General features: G+C 39.2%; 1 protein-coding gene across 2 annotated transcripts; it reads right to left on the bottom strand.

Moving 5' to 3' along the window:
• Nucleotides 1–1860: 1860 nt before the first annotated feature.
• shc2 (SHC (Src homology 2 domain containing) transforming protein 2) lies at nt 1861–17602 on the bottom strand. 2 transcript variants are annotated; one of them, XM_081385323.1, is made up of 14 exons: nt 17417–17602; nt 15428–15658; nt 12029–12099; nt 7990–8050; nt 7770–7889; nt 7021–7074; nt 6861–6912; nt 6378–6504; nt 4597–4774; nt 4077–4167; nt 3770–3937; nt 3389–3678; nt 2668–2821; nt 1861–2584 (listed from the first exon to the last, which is right to left on the bottom strand). In XM_081385323.1, the coding sequence occupies exons 2-13, from the start codon at nt 15566–15568 to the stop codon at nt 2693–2695; spliced, it is 1482 nt and encodes a 493-aa protein (XP_081241449.1). In that variant the 5' UTR covers nt 15569–15658; nt 17417–17602; the 3' UTR covers nt 1861–2584; nt 2668–2692. The 2 variants fall into 2 exon arrangements, with proteins under 2 accessions (XP_081241449.1, XP_081241448.1); XM_081385322.1 differs by lacking the exon at nt 17417–17602 and having other exon boundaries at nt 15428–16328.
• Nucleotides 17603–18125: the final 523 nt, after the last annotated feature.

The raw sequence follows: 18125 nt of genomic DNA, 5'->3' as shown, positions 1-18125 counted from the left end.
GAGATGCTTTGCAGAATGTCCGAGCTGCTCTTTTCCGTAACTTAATTCGAAAGAAATTAATACTTTTATTTAGCAAGGACGCAATAAAATAATCAAAAGTGAAAGTTAAGACATTTATAATGTTACAAAATATTTCTATTTCAAATAAATGCTGTTCTTTTTAGCTTTCTATTCATCGAAATATCCTGATGAGAATGTATCACAGTTTCTACAAAAATATTACATAGCACAACTTTTAACACTGATAATAAGAAATGTTTCTTGAGCGTCATTTCTGAAGGATCATGTGACACTGAAGACTATTGCAAAGATCACAGGAATAAATATTAAAAAATATATACAAAATGTCACTCTATTACTATTATTTTTACTGTATATTTGATCAAATAAATGCAGCCTTGAGAGCACGAGACATATATTTAGACATCTCTTAAAGGATGACATTCATTTTTGGGAGTACTGTTCCTTTAAAAATAAACCAAACATTTTCTTATGATTTTCCCTTCCTGTTCAGTTTTATTGAGAATGCATTTAGAGGAACACAGCATAGAGAAACAATATCCTGAGAAAGTAAAGTAAGTGGTTTTTGCTGTTGGCAAGGAGGAAGCTAGCCGTTAGCATTCCCATTCATCTCAATGTCAGTTGCCCGGCTGGCACAGGAATCCCGTGTGTTTGAAATGTTTGTGATTTAGGCCTATATATGTTGCTAACAGCTGCTTTTAAATTGCTGTCAATGGATAAAATGCTTTTTTAACCCACATGGTGTGTCTAGAGCAGCAGGTGCCACTGCCAACTGAAATATGCTAACTAGCTCAACCTTAAATTCTATTTCTGCTGCATTTGTAAAGGACTGAAATAGCAGTGTGCTAGTATGCTATTCCGAAGTCTGCATCTGACATATTCTATGCAAAAGCTGGGATGCAGAAAGCAAGTATAAACCATAAATAAGTGGTAAGAGTTTTTGAAATAAAAAATAAATACTTTAAGGCACTGGAATGTTTTCAGATAATGTGGGAAGACATGTGAAAGAAAATGTGGTTCTTAATACATACACTGTAGTGAGTCAAACACTTTTTATATAACAAGAATATTTGGACATTTATAAAGGCAGGTTGTCGACTACATTTCTCCAGAAAGCAGCTTTTAGGTTGAAATACGGTGGGGTTTTTTTACATTACAAAATATGTATAGGAATAGGAATGTATGAAAAAAGCTTGTGGATGACTTTTGTGTCCAGATAAACAAAAAAGAACACGAGATGCATTCAGTAGTTCTTTAGCTAGCTAGCGTTAGCATCGCTGTTCTGTCTAATTTAAATACCAAAGCCACAATGGTGTGAGATGCTGCACTGCCATATTAACGTGGTTAGCATGATCGTCTCGTCTTACAGAGTGAGTTTGAGTGGTTTACATAATAATTCATTCCATTAACTTGCAAACAAAAATTGTTTCCACTGATAATAAGTGTCTTTCATTGTCTAATTTTTGTTCATCACATCATCACGACCCTGCAGAAACCAGCCTACTCATGATGTTCCATTTTAACTTTAGGGTGCGGCCACATACCTTTTTACGATGAAATTCAGCGGGCGAAATGCTGTCATCTCTAAACTATGGAATTTTGTGAGAGGGATGTGTGAAGATGAAGCATAGCTCACACGAATCACTTTCAAACTAAGTCTTTTTCTGTACGTTAACGCGGCGAAGCTATGACCAATGTCAACATGTTGTGAAATCTTCGTAGGGAAATCTTTCGCCTTGTTAAAACGACACGCTATTTTTTTCCCGCCTAAAATTTATTAACCATACATAATAAATATATATATATATATATATATATATATATATATTTTTTTTTTTTGAAAACTATTATGAGTAAAGTCTTCTCATGTGTACACCAACCAGATGACTTTTCAAGAAACTACTGAATGCATCTTTAAATGAAACCGTGCCCATTGTTGATGTGACTAAACAGGAGAGAAATGGAATATGTGTAATTGTGAAGTATAATTCATGTCTGCAACACTATCATTTAAAAATGGCCATATCACATGAGCATGACCCAAACGTTTGGTCCTGAGTACATAAATTAAACATGTGCATTTGATACAACTGCATTAGAGCGACTGAGCTTTACACAACGTCCTTAACAAATACTGCATCCTGAGAGCAAACTGTTGGTAAGCACAACAACACACTGATGTCCAGAGTTTCAGAGGTGACCATCAGAGAACATTAGAGTCACAGTTACCGAATACATTTAGAAAGGACGACAAACGCTTGTACGGATGAAAAGGAAGGGATTAAGACGGTTTGTCTCATGTGTTTCTTATAAGTTCACATTTCTGTCAGGCGATGCCAAGAACAGTCTGCTGGGAAACTCAATGTTCACAATCACTTTTTCCCAACGCCAAACTGTCTTCTCTGTTGAAGAAGGGGTCGATTTAACAGGGCATGCTGAAAGCTGTTTGTGTTCAGTGCCTAAGGAACAGGGATATCCCACAAGTCCCAGTGGAAGCTCACAGTCTGTGTTTAAGGCAAGTGTGAGGCCTCTAGATTGGCGGCACAGGGGATGGCCTTTAATCCTGAAAAAAAACAATACAAAATCTGTGAATTACGCAACCAAAAAGCTTTGATCGTCTGTAGGAACATGCCGCAAACCTCTCACCATGTACATGGGCTTCAAATGGAGGTCAGTGCTTTCTGCAGACCACCTGCTGGAGGTGTAACTCGCTCTCCGCCGCAACGATTGGCAGCTTGTTCGTCAGGTGGTAGTTGATCAGGTGACTGATGCTCTCAAAAAGCATGTCTTTAGTCCGAACCTAATGGAAACGGACGATTAAAACAAAGTTCATAAGATGTGGCTTAAAGGGATAGTTCACCCAAACATTAAAATTAGCCCATGATTTACTCACCCTCAAGTCATCCTAGGTGCATATGACTTTCTTCTTTCAGATGAACACAATCGGAGTTATATTAAAAAATGTCCTGGCTCTTCCAAGCTTTATAATGGCAGTGAATGGCATTACTCGCTTAAGTTGTGCTTTACACTTAAGTTTGGCCAGAAGCTAGTTATTTTACTTTATAAAGTTTTAAATATAGGTATTTTTCTTACACAAACGCAATGCTTCACTTCAGAAGGCCTTTATTAACCCCCCGGAGGGTGCACTTTTAACCATGTGGTGCACTTTTATCATGGATAGATGCACTTTTATGAACAGAAACAGCCATTCCCTGCCATTATAAAGCTCGGAAGAAGAAACAGAAGAAAGTCATACACCTAGGATGACTTGAGGGTGAGTAAATCATGGGCTAATTTTCATTTTTGGGTTAACTAACCCTTTAAGTGTTTTCATAATTGGTTTGACTGAGCTTGAAGCGTCACTCACCACTCCTTCTGGATCCACCAGCAGCAGATGTTTGGGAAGCCCACACTGCATCCCAGTCAGGACATATTGGCCTGGGTTAGTGGCACTGTCTCTCACCAGGAAATCCCCGTCTCGGCCCAGCAGATTCTCTGCGTCCCTGCGGCTCATGCGTCCGTGATACCACATCTCCCGCCGGAGCTGGTCCTCTGTGGGTGCGACGGGGGCCCGGCGCCGTGGGGGACTCGGCCACTTGTCCTCCAGTACGCAAACTCCACTGGCTTCATGTAGACGCAGGGCGTCCTCAAACGGCCCTGTGAGGTCAAGAAAAGGACAATTTGTAGGATGAAGTTGTATGCATTCTTCTTGATATTAATCAATTTCAATCATTTGCAGTGGACTCACTCATATCAAAAATGTCTTTCTTCGGGCTCTCGGGTCTGCGTCCTTTTTGGGTGTCCATTGAAGCCTCCATGTTGTCCATATTCTGGGTGTTTACGTACAGGTGTTCCTCATAATCGCGGCTGCCGCGAGGATGACCATCTGCTCGCAGGTAACCATCGGAAGTCAAACCTACAGAAAATAAACTGGTTACTAAATAACATCGCCGTTAGAAGGATTTTTTTTTTAAAATACCTACCTTTAATATGTTAAAAAGCAACAAAACGTCACAAAAGTAACAATACTGATGATTAACCACCAGGCGTCTCACTTGAGCTGCTGTTCTCCGTGTCCCAGTGCACTTCATAACACAAGTGGGTGGCAGGGAGGCTGCTAGCATCTCTTTTGGCTGGTGATCCCATCTGAAAGAATAATTTTTATATTCTAGAATTATCATTTCTATTATTAGAAATGATAATACATTGTATAATGTATATGTGTCCTCTAATAAAATGTCTTATACACTATATTTCTTCTCAAAGTATAAAAAATAAGAAACTAAAAAATCGATTTTTTTTTTTAGTGCAGAAGGTACTTATAGCAAATTATGATGGTTGGTTTGACAGGGCAGGTTAATTGAAGAATTGCTCATTTCTTGCAGATGGCATATAGGCTTTCAGCTTTCATTTGTTTGTTTGGCTTACGCAATTAGCTTTATGCTAATAACACTTACGGAAGTGAAAGGGCAATTTTAGTTCATTCTCTCTTCAAACCACTTCATGCTGTTCATAACACAAATTAAAGCAGCAATAAAACTCCACATCCATTTATAATAAAGTCTATTGTTTTACCTGAGCGGTTTTGCTCTGTGGTTGTGTGTGGACGTGACCCAGTAGGCCCGCAGGAGGCCTGAGCCTAGAGTCCACCACTCCCCCAACGGGAGGCTCCTTCCCTGGGATGCTGTTGTAGTAATCGTGCTCAGACGATTCCTCGTCATCCCCCCATGCCGACTCTTCTGTTCGTATAGTCCTGAACATTAAATAAAGCTATTTAGCATGTTTGTGCATTAACATATTAACAATCAGTGAAAAGGTAGTTATATATTTAATTCAATCTAAATATATAAATTATAAATATATTTCCATTTAGTACTGAAATGTGCCAATATAAACTTGCTTATTTAGTAATATCTACTTACAAATGACTATTTTAATTAATATTTGTCTGTGCTTTATGTTTTTATGCTTATTAAGGTATGGTCACATTTCCTGTTGTTCTGAGAGTTTTTTTACAAGCAAAATCCAGTCCTTTTAAAGGAACACTCCGACTTTTTGGGACTTTAGCTTATTCACAGTATCCCCCAGAGTTAGATAAGTCCATACATACCTTTTTCATTTCTGTGCGTTCTGTAAGTGTTATTTGACGCACCCACCGCTAGCCTAGCTTAGCACAAAGACTGGATGTAAATGGATAAGGTAGCATACTAATCCCAATAAGTGACAAAATAATGCAAACATTTTCCTATTTACATGTTGTGATCTGTATAGTCACAGTGTGTACAAATAACAAGGCTATATGAGACAGAGACCATTTTTAATCGTATAAATACTGGGAACTATATTCTCACTAGGCGTAGCTCAGCTACTTGGGCGGAGTGGCTACTTTGTTTACGGAACCATCAACAGGGTGTCTCGTGTGCTGCGCTAATCACTCCGCCCAAGTAGCCACTCCGCCCAAGTAGCTGTGCTCCTACGCCTAGTGAGAATATAGTTCCCAGTATTTATACGATTAAAAATGGTCTCTGTCTCATATAGCCTTGTTATTTGTACACGCTGTGACTATACAGATCACAACATGTAAATAGGAAAATGTTTGCATTATTTTGTCACTTATTGGGATTAGTATGCTACCTTATCCATTTACATCCAGTCTTTGTGCTAAGCTAGGCTAGCGGTGGGTGCGTCAAATAACACTTACAGAACGCACAGAAATGAAAAAGGTATGTATGGACTTATCTAACTCTGGGGGATACTGTGAATAAGCTAAAGTCCCAAAAAGTCGGAGTGTTCCTTTAATAGTAACACTCGCAATTAGGAATTTTGCGCAGGGGGAAAGGTTCAAGTTGATAATATGAATTCGGAAGTGACTAATGTGCTAATCGCACCTTTAGAGTTTCATGTGTTAGCTTAGCAACATGCTAACAGCACACAGAGCTGTTACTATGTAGTGCGGTTAACATGGGTGACATCAGTTCCATTTCAGTTTCAGTAGGATCCTGTCTATAATAGGGAAGTATACTTATATTAAAGACAAGAAAGAGCATTTAACAACAATGATTTAGAATTAATCAAATTGACCCATAACTGATGTGACACTGAGCAGGCTTGTGGTTTCTGAGAGCCCCTTAAATAAATTTAGCTTTAAATAACGGTCTGCGATCAAAACAGGATGGCTGAATGAAACACAAGCCGTGTGTATCCTGTTTCAACCTTGTGAAAACTGTTCAGAGCTGAAGTTTAACATTGACTGCAGATAAAACGATAGAGGAACTACTGTCATTTTCATGTTTTGATGCATCCAAACGCCCAAACAAACAACGCCTATGGTTCAAGGGAAATTGTGTGAATCTCACCTATCCATGGTGGGAATGGCTTTGGGTGGGCTGTGTAGGTACTGTTTGAACTGCAGTTCGAAGGCCTGGCCGATGGTACTGATCACATTCTGGGCAAGACCTTCACAGCACTCCAGGATGTGACACGCTAGAGGGATGAGAACAAAGTAACATTATGCACATGTGAGAAATCTAGCCAAAATAATCAGTGACACAAATAAAAGTGAAGGAAAATCAATGGGAAATGGAATTGGGGACATGACGCGAGCTGGGATCAAACCCATTTTTCCCAAACAAGCACCATAGCTCAACATGTACCAACTGAAGACCAAACATATAATAACAACATAATATGCATACACAATAAAATAACACAAACACACACACACACACACACACACACACACACACACATATATATATATATATATATATATATATATATATATATATATATATATATATATATATATATATATATTAGTAAAACTATAATAAAAATACCTCTTTGATTGACAGGGTCTTTGGCCACATAGGCGACGTAATCGGGTGTATCCTGCAACACACGAAGAAATCAGAGTCAGTATCAAGTTGCAGTTTTAAATGTAAAGAGAAATGATATGAGCTTTAAGAAGAGGCTTTGAACAGTAAACATGTATTTTACCGAGTCTCCACCAGAGGCGAAAGATATGGACTGCATGGGGTGATGGGCAATCACCTACATAAAGAGATGAAAAAAGTGTGACGTCTGCATCAATTCAAACTGTCCGACCTTATAAGTATTAATAAAATATTATAATAAAATAAAAATAAATAAATAAACAAACAGTGTCAGGGGAAAGTATACAAAGCTTAAATGGGCAATATCTATTTAAATAAATAACTATCTAATGATGTAATTTATAATTTAATCAGAACCCTAATTTTCTTTCTTTTTTTAAGTTTTGTTGAACTCAATTGGTCAGACTTTAACCAACAAATTTATATAACTAGGAAAAATTGAAAACTTTAAGCAATTTAATTTAATCTTTAATTCAATTTAATTTTAATTTAATTAAATCTAATTTAAGCAATTCAGTCAAAACATAGAATAGTATCATTTTACTACAGTACTGCACAGGGAACCTGAAACAAATCGGAATCTGTTAATTTACATGAATCATCTAAAATAACTGATTCACTAAAATGAATAAAACTTTCCAAAGTTACACAAGTAAGAAAAGGCAGTTTTGAAATGTTTGCCTATTACATCTGCTTGATCAGTTGTTAAGCTGCAGTCATGCTACTGAAAAATGTAGTTTTGTAGAGTTACTGTAACTCCTCAACACCATATAGGAATGATAATGTTGTGATAAATCAGTTGAGGGTGAGGCTGATATGATTTAAGGGGGTTATTCTGTCTAAAGGGCCGACCTGTCGCGTGGTGGGGACGAGTAGACTCAAACCATCAATGGAGATGTTGACGCCGATGCTCATTCCAGCGAAACGTAGGTTACTCTTTCCCATGATAGACTGGAGGGTTTTGTTGGTGGTCTAAAATGGGCAGCAAAACAAGTATTTGGATATCACTACATTTTCTTAGATTTGTGTTTAATAATAAAAAAAAAGGTCCAAAAATGCGATTTGCTCTTACTTTCTTCTTCCAGGCAGCTTTTCCTCCGGGTACAACTTCACACAACCTGTTGATGGCCTCCCTGTGTTTACATACACAGACACACACACACACACACACACACACACAAAGAGAAATTGCACTATTAAAGAGGTATTACCAGATCTCATAATCTCTCATACCCGGAAAACCCACAAAAAAACATTTCCCTTCTGTTTCAGTGCAACCGCTGAGTGAAAATAAATAAGGAATGTGTCTGAGCCTAAGAATAAAGCTTATTTAAATATCGCAAGTGTTTTGTCAGAATATAAAATAAACAGAGCAAAACAAAACAATAAATCATGGGCACAATCTCAAAATAAAATACAACAAATTAATAAAACAAATCAATCAAAGAAATTGTTTCGGCTCAAGAAAACAAAACCAGACAAAACAACAACAAAAATAAAAAATACATAAAACAAAAACAAAAAACACACAAAAACAAAACACCATAAATTGAAAAAAATTTCTCAAATGAGAAAAGACCAAAACTCGCAGTAGTGATACGCCTTAATATGACTAATAAAACAAAAAAAAAGTAATTTGTAATTTGTGAAACAATTTCAATAGCTGTGAAGAGTTTGGCAGAGGGGCATCATGGGTTGTGAGGTCAACAGCGGACGGAGTGACTTCGAAACACCAGCATGCTATCAAATAGCCCATTAATTATTTAAAAGTCCCAACTGTCCCAGCAAAGGACTTTTCAGGGAATTTTTCCAATAAATGTTATAGGATAAGCATTGCAAAGTGTGATTGTGACAATTTCCATTGGTGATGTTTTGTGTTGCAAGATTACGCGCCTGTGTGTGTTTTGCCTCTTTGTTCTTATGGAAATTGCTTCTAGGCCTCACTCTATGACAATGACAAATGAGAGAGCCCACCCACACTCCCTCTTTCCCCGGAGCACTGCAAATCAGCTGATTTACAAGCCGTTCGTTTCTGCTGCAAAATAGATTCCGGCTAAATATGCAGCCTGTTCCAAGCATTCCCATTATAACCATTATAATGTCATAACAGACTGCCGCTCTCTACTCAAAACAATCACTCTTCTCCAGTCATCCTTGTTTATCAACTCTATCTCCACCCCATGCAATCTGCATCATCTTGGGCCCCAGAAGGCCTCCACAGTCATTAGTTGGAGTCGTTAATAATACATGGCTATATCACTCCGTCTCCATCTCGCCTGTGCTATCTGCACTTTAGTCCACTGTGGGCCATGGGGTTCGGGTTTCTGATGATCGATGAGCAAGGGCAGGGAGAGGGACTCCACTGTTGCCCTCGGGAATCTGGAGCTCCGCCCCGTCACCCCCTACAAGAATGCACATGCTTGCACACATATAAATAAATATACACCTAAGACCTAATGCAAGCGTGCACACTTACGTACGTTCAAACATGGTTTGGCACACAAAATGTGAACCGCAAAGTGATAATATATTGCTTACATCTGAAGTATATCACTCAAATATAAATAAAAACAACGAGTTAAATCAAGGAACTTGTTTCAGCAAAACTTTTTTTTATAAATAAACAAGCTAAAAACATGGAGGGTAAGGTAAAACATAATATATATATATATATATATATATTAATTGAAATAATATATATATTATATAAAATATTAATTTATTTATACATAAATTCTACGTTCCTTTTCAAGAAAATGCTCTGTGAAAAATGAATGTAATAATATAATAAAGGTAGAAATAATAATATAATAAAGTATAATAATAATTCTACTAATAATAAGATTTTTTTATTATTTTTGAATTATTACTAATAATAATAATATTAAAAAAATATAATAAGTAATAATATAATAAAGGTATAAATCTATAATTGTGTGAAATGTATTATAAAAATTGGCTAGAAATTTCGACAAGCAAATACCAAGAAATAAGTTGCATCAGTTTGTCTTTGAAAAATCCGCGATGGGACTGAGCTCGAACAGCTTCAACATCAGCGACTTTTTATTGTATGAAATCGCTGTCAATCAAAAGGAGACACAGCCTTTCGACAGATCCTCCAATCATCACGCGGAAGCCCGGAGTCCGGGCCAGCCCACTCCCCGTTCACCCCCAGAGAAGCTGAGCTTCCATGGGCGGGACATAATCGCAGCATTTATCCAATGACCGTCTAGTTTCGAAGCGCTGAAAAAAAACGTTTGAAGCAGCCCCATAGAAGTCAATGGAAGCTGGGCTTCAACCACGGGGAAATGCACTGTGACGCTACGGGAATGTAAGGAAATCGAGTCAGCCGACCTGCTGTATGTAACTGATTCTGAACGAACTCGTCTTTGAGACGAACGTCTTCTAACGCATTTTAGTCAATAAAATGTTAATACAATAGTACATATTTAAAGCCACACCGCGGAACTTTTGCGGGCGCTAGGGGCAAAAAACCTGGAACTTTCACGTCTAGCGCCCCTAGAGGCCACAAGCGCCGCAGCACTGTCGCAAAAGTCTAGAAGACAGTAGCTGTTTCTCAATGTCAAGGATACTTCCTTGGCAGGACTGGTCCTTCCAAGTCACTTCCTTCAGAGGCTAGGCGAGGCTCCTCTTTAGCATTCTACTGTCTATGGTTTTTCAACGGCTCTGGAACAGGCTAGCAAGTGCACGTCAGTGCGTCATTACGTCAGTGAAAATGAAAAACAGAGCGTTGCTATGGACGCAGTTCTGTTCACTCTGGCAATATAATCGTTTTTAAATCAATAAACTCCTTTTTAATCATATTGATTATTTGACTGTCAAGTGTGTTTAAACAGTGCAGGTCAATTTGACCCATAACATGTAATTATTTGTTTTAAAACAAATGTTTGGTAACGTAAATATATTTACATTTGAAAGCATATGACCCGTTAACGCTCCGACTCCGCGTTAGTCTGTTAACGTCCAACATTTAGAATTTTTTGAACAAGATAGCAAAGCTGCGCGCATAGGATTGTGGGTGATTTGAGAGCGCGAAGGCTACACATATGCATCCTTTCCGGTGTATGGGATATTTTTCGAACGAAGGACTGAGTCCTTGGTGGAAATTCCGAGGATCCTCGACATTGGAACAGTCCTTCGACAGATGTCGATGACGTAGCATCCTCGAAATTCTGGCTTCCGAGGATCCTTCCTTGACATTGAGAAACGCCTACTATATCAGAGCCTATGGTCATGTGACGGCCGTAAAGCGATACGTTCTCCAGGTCACATGACCTGTTCAACGACGGTCCGTCTCCTCCAAACTTACATAGGCGGTATTTCAAGAGGGCAGCCCCGCTCGGAGCATTAATAGTGTCAAACGCTGTATATTGGCCTGAGGAATCATTTAAAATAACTCGTATGCGTCAACTCTTTAGGTCACAAAGTCCACGGTGTGGCTTTAATATGTACTATTGTATTAATATTTTATTGACTAAAATTTGACCATTCGTTTTTTTTACATTATAGGGGAAGCCGAGCTTCCCTTGCAGTCTTAAAGAAATCGCCACTTACACATAAATTTTACAAACTTTTATCCCAGATGCGATTAATCAATTTGACAGCACTAATATACTATATATACTATATATACAGTATACACACACACACATATATATATATATATATATATATATATATATACACATCACTAATCTACACTAAACTAAGCATGGAGAGTGAGGTTATGATTTGAAACATGAGAAATTTCCAAAATAAAAAGATGAATAAAATAATACAATAACAAAAACTAAACTAAACTAAACAAACATAGATGGTGTAATCTCAAATATAAAAATAAAATAATAATAAATAATAATAAAATAAAAACAACCTGAGTTACATCAATCAAGGAAATTGTTTTGGCTCAGCAAAAACAAAACATAACAAAGCAACACATGGAAAGTAAAGTATTTTTGATTAAAAAATAAAGTAAATAAATAAAAAATAATAAAACAAAAAAAGGAAACAAAGAAAGTAATACACATAAAAAAAGTTTGTGCTTAAAAAAAGATCTACGTTCAGTAACATCCAAATAAAAAACACTTTACCTGGTGACGTGAGTCCTTGTGCTGAAGTCCAAAGATCTCATCGATTTTAGAACCTCAATGCAGCCCATGTACTGCAAAAAAAAAAAAAAAAAAAATGAGAGACACACATTACTTTCATTATACTTAATTAGTTTTGATTTCCCAGAGGTCATAATTGCTTCATGGAACTATGTATCTAATTCTTGTTGGCAAGAGCCAGAGTCCATGATGTAGTTGCTGAAAACAAAAGCAACAATTCTCTCTCTCTCTCTCTCAAACACACACACACACACACACACACACACACACACACACACACAAGGATGGATTAACTACACAATAATGGCAGCAGGGTGCATTTGCGTGTTTAGCATAACGCCGCATAATCACAGATAAATACTAAACGTATAATTTCAGCAAGACAGCTTGTTCTCGGCGGTTCTGAAAAAGACGACATAATAGCTGTGCTGAGGAAGGTAATTACAGCGAAGTGTGAGGAGATTGACGGCAATAACCACATCATGACCGGTGGGGGTGGACTGGATAAGAGGTATTACTGCAGTCTGGCCCTTCTGGGACGTGGAAAGTGCTCTGATGAAGGTGTAGGGAAATATCTATTCGGCAGTTCGTCACTAATGCGTTCAAAAGGGTCACAGGAACATATCGCAAGATCCCCACCCCCACACTGACACTGCGACATATGTCTGAATGTTTGTGGTTACAGATGATTGTAGAAAGTAATTAGATCAGTTTTGTTGTCTTTGGCTGGGTAAAGGATTTCGGAGGCATACGCTTACCTCAACCCAAAGCACAGGTCACGTGGCCTATGGTTGAGTCAAAGTGGTTTCCCTAGATATGACAGTTAGAAACTTAAGATGGAGTAAATCTCCAGCTTAAAGGGACAGTTACCCCAATCAGGAGAAGTCTGTCATCACTTACTCACCCTCATGTCATTCTGTATGCTGAATGACTTCTGCAGAACACAAAAGAAGATATTTCATAGAACATAAAAAGTCATGCAGGTTTGGAACAACATGGGGGTATGTAAATAATGACAGAATTTTCATTTTTGGGTGAAGTAGGCCTATGTCTTTAAGACAATAGTTTTTGAAATCAACATCCTCTGTGTTTGCTTCTTCAACTAATACTGTACAAGTGTGCATTGGGGAAGTCCCTAAGAACTGATTATGACCTTAAAACTGTTCTCTATGAATATAAATCAGTCCCTCTAACATTGCATTCATGTTTTCTGCAATCACTCCTTTTCTCTTAAAGGGAGAGTACACACAAAACTGAATATTCTCAGATGTACTCACCCTCATGTCGTCTTTTTTCTGTGGAACACAAAAATAAGATATTTTGACGAGCTATTTGCCAATATAATGAAAGTCAATGGGGTCCAAAACAACACTGGACAACACTGAGATGTATTCAAAATGTCTTTGTATTCCACAAATGAAAGACAGTCAGAGTTGGAGGCTGAGAAAATTAGATTTGTCATTTTTGGGTGTACTGTCCCTTTAAGTTTTTTTTTTTTTTAAGAGCATATCTTGACCCCAGCTCATTTATATCTAAGCAAGCAATTGCAGACATCTTAACTACATTAGTTAGCAGCGGGAAGTGTTCAATCAGTGTAATGAATCTTCTTCCTTTTCATTTACGGCATCTCTTTTGCTTCCTCTTTCTCTCAAAGACCTCATTTTTGGCCAACTTGCGGTGTGATAAATTATTGCACTTCTTACAGCAAAATCTGCAATTATATATATAAATATACACATACATGTCTTCATAGTGGCAGAACAAGTGAAAAACATCATTCAGTGATGTCACATGCATTGTAGCTGGTGGGTCAGTAGTGGAGGTAGACATTTTTTGAGCTTGTCCTAATTTAATTTCATGGGAACATGTTATAGACTACTGTTTTGATGATAGCAAACTGCAGATTTTGCTGTAAGGAGAGTGTTACTTTAGCACACAGCATGATGGCCAACAATGAGGTCTTTGAGAAAGAAAGGAAGCAAGATATATATATATATACACACACACTATTATTTATAACAGAGGGGGGTTGCCCAGAAAATGTTTGCACTAGAGAAAATGACCAGTGAGGTTTATACTTCCTATATATGAGGTGAAACATACAAAATCTGTGCACTGCTTTTAAATGTCTATTCCTTGTAGTCTTTTGTTCTTAGAAATTTTGTCATCTTGGAATAACACAAACTAGTCGAGGTTTAAAACAACTTCCTATTCACCCACGGAAATGCAGATTATAATTGTAAAAATTACATGCTTTTGTGTAGTTTTAGTTTTAGCATAGTTTTAGCCAAACTAAAATTGGCTAACTGCCCCCCTCCATGCCTGTTTCCTCTGCTACACATGTGATACAAATGACTGTGATTAAACGTAATTGAATAAACGAATGAATGGTGCCTGTGTAATGCAATCAAGGAGCGTGCGCAGGCCCAGTCTGGGTTGTTGGAGAGAGGGCCGTGTGGTTACAACACACGGTGGGGTGGATGAGTGCAGGGGCGGAGGGGTGAGAAACTGGGTTGAGAGACGATCACTGTCATTGACGTCAAATAGTCTGCCAACATTTATAACTCTTGATTGACCAAGATGCAGCCCAGAGCTGAAGATATTGGCTTATATCCACAGCATCTACCAAACTGTTATTGGTTAGCCTACACTGTTTCGCCTACTATGTTTTATCTAACAGGATTTGTTTACTTCAACATTACAAACTAAGTAAACAATAAATCAAATACGTTTTCAATGTTTATTGAACATGAGCTTAAAGAACTTAAATTTGCTAATGCTATGCTAATTTTAATCGCTGTTTCATTATTATTCCTAAGAGAAAACACATGCATATAATCCCGTATTGATCCCAAAATGGAAATTTGGGAATTGCTCAAATGTCCATCCTGGGATCAAATATAAATTGTGCGAACAACTCATCTTGAGTCATAAACAATTAGCCACCCTCCACCTCCCTTCAGTTCTAGTTTAGTTGTTTACATCTGCAGTTTGTTTATCCACGTCTGCCCCCTGCTCTGGCGCAGTACCACACAAAGCAATATATCTGGATTAAATTATATATTCCTCCTTTCTCCTCAGGCAATTGCACCCTGACATAACCAATACACAGCAGTGAACAGAACCCCATTGTTCTCATATCATAAGCAGTTTTGCCTGAACTCAGCTTTTGAAAGGACAAGATGTTGCAGTTGTTTGTAAGCTGCAAGGGGAGTCGAATCTCTCTCCGCGTCTTCAGAGCTGCATTAGATGGTGCAATGAATGTAAATGAATGATTATTGATAACACCACATAGCAGCATATTGACAACGCTGCAGCCCTGCAAAATAACATAAGGCGGAAAGCATATTGAGATTTCAAGATGATAAGCAGGGGACTTACCCTGACAATGTAAGAAGCTCCCGTGCTGCTGATCTTTTTGTCTGGGTGCAACCACCCCTGCGAGGGCTTATTGATGAAGCTGCCCTTCTGGGTAAAGTTATCTCCCAGCCATATTCCCTCCACCCTGTTCCTCCGGTTCATCCCGGTCCTGAAGCTCCCAGATCCCCCTGGACTCCCCTCGGCGGCCCCTGCACTGGACTCTCTTGGACTTGCCCTCTGCCTCCTGGCGGCCTGTAGGGAACAGGGACCCACACAAACAGGGTCACAGGAGTTGAACACAGCTGCAAGACTTGCCACAGGACCACTGGGGGCGGTCGCCCCCCCGAAAGCCGTAGCAGGGGAACTATCGGTTGGAGGCGCCCTGCTGGATTCCTTGCTGGAATTGGAGCCGGAGCTGCTATTGGACGGGCTACGGCTGAGCAACGAGTTGGAAAACTTCCATTGGGGCATCTTGGGAATGAGCATGCAGAAGGTGGTGGTCCCGTCCTGCTCGCCGTCCAGCCCGGGTGAGTCGGCCAACACCTGGGCCGAAGGCGGAGGAAGGGCAGCGGTCTCCAGGGGCGGCAGCTCCAAGCCAGGCGTGGACGAGGAGGCCACCGGCGTGGCCACCATCTTCCCGCTCATGGCTAGGCTCTGCATCAGGTCGTCGGAGGAGGTCACAGAGTCGTTCCGGAAGCGGCCATACTTGGGCTTAAGTAGCATGCCCGGAGGAGCGGTCCAGAGCGGAGAGGACAGTGGGGGGAAGAGGGAGGGGAAGGGGGGATGGCAAGGGAAAGGGAAAAGGAAAGATGCAGTGGAAGCAAAGGAGAAATCCACAAGGTTCTGTGCGGACTGAGTCAAGCCCTGCGTCCTCTCTCTCTCTCTCTCTGCTTTCTGACAGTTGCTCTGTCCCTTACTGTGGCTTGCTTAATCCCTCCCTCTCTTCTTCATTCCCTCTCTCTCTCTCTCTCTCTCTCAGCCAAGCTTGCCCCCACTCTCTTGATGATGTCAGTGTTATGGTCTGTCTATTAGCCCTGCCCAACCCAGACAACATTAGCTAATGCACATCTGCCTGAGCACCTCCTTACAGCATCTTGCACTTATCCTACACTGACACACACAAAGCCATTCAGTCCTGCAGCAGCATTAGCTAAAGGTGATGTGTGCCGTTTGGAATGCTACAATACTTTCCCCTGTCCCTCTGAAAGGTGTAAATACTGTGGCGCTATCAAAACATCACTTTTTTTTGAGCATCCCGACAACTAGCCCAACTCGACAACACTGCCGTGAGTTCGGCCGAGAAATAACAGTTGTTTTTCCAGTTTTGTTTGGTGATGCTAGTAGCGCATAAGTTACTGACTTCACTGTTAATTTCATGGGATCAAGGTTAGCATAGGACAGTTAGCCCCCTCTGGTCAATATTGTAACTACACCATCTGGAAGCAAAAACTTTTCACCATGTCTAGTTATTGATAATAATTTGTTATATTATAGTCGATGTTTTAATGGTACCTAATTTTCACCTACAAATGAAAATGTCTCCGTGTTAAGTTTTTCTTCAGGGAAAGTCAGAGGGGTCCAATGTTGTTTGGGCCCCAACACTTTTCAAAATATCTTATTTTGTGTTCCAGAGAAGAAACATAAGAGTTAGTGAATGAAGACGAAAAATAATAATCATTTTCATTTGAACTACCTCTTAAAAAACACAAAATGGACTTATATTTTTACTCATCTGCTGCCTTTTACAGTATGTCACAGATCAGGATAGTCACTAGTAAAAGGCTTGGGACTTTACCAGTTAAGCAATTATAATTGAGATGAACTGGAATGCTAGTGGTAGCTTTCTCTAAGATTTATAGACGTCCATGATTAATGCAAATTAACAATTAGAGCAAAACACCAAGGCCAACAGTATAATATCTAAGTAGCTTGTTACACAGTGCACACATACGAGTACTCAAGACATCAAGGCACCTTTTACACAAGTTAATATAGAATAATATAGAATACCTCACAACAGCATTACTTGCTTCTCCATCCAAACTGTGTTCTCCATATTGCATATAACGACTGTTGAGACTTTCTCTGCTCTTCTCTTGCTGTCGAAGTCAAGAAAACATCTGAGTTGTCACATTTACAGGACTTGCGCAAGACGTGGTGCCTGTTTGACAAATAGTTTCTTCCCTCTCCACTGACGTCACTTTTTTCGCAACTGGCCAAAAAGTAAACGCAAAGACTCCACAAGGCCAAATAAACAGGAAGCACTTAAAATACTCTATGTTCCGTTAACGTTGCCTATGTGTGCAGACTATTTTGGTGGAAACCTCAGTTTGTGGTGTTGACAAAGCATCACACTTGCTTCATGACTAACAAATGGCTCTTTTTTTTTCATTTTCCTAAATCAACAGCTCTTGGGTAACCTCTCAAAGGTGTTGTGCAGAGATTTTGTTATTTTTCCATTTGTCACATGCATTGAGCGCCTAGCTGGGGTAATTTTAGCTTCAAGAATGGGGTCACCGGGACCATTTGCAATTAGTGAGAGTGCATGTGCACCGGGTCACCGTCTGGATCAATATCTTTGTTAAAAGCAAAACCACAAAAGAGTGCATAAAAGCGGGAAAATGAGAAAACAAGACTACTTCACTCATTCAATGTCCGCTTCTCCTCAGGGAGCCATGAATGCTCAGTTCCGGAGGAATCGGACACATTCTCCCATATT

This window comes from Scardinius erythrophthalmus (genome assembly GCF_964197995.2).
Source record: "Scardinius erythrophthalmus genome assembly, chromosome: 14".
NCBI lineage: Eukaryota > Metazoa > Chordata > Actinopteri > Cypriniformes > Leuciscidae > Scardinius > Scardinius erythrophthalmus.
Note: the sequence above shows the minus strand (reverse complement) of the source record. Positions and strands in the feature narration are given on the sequence as shown.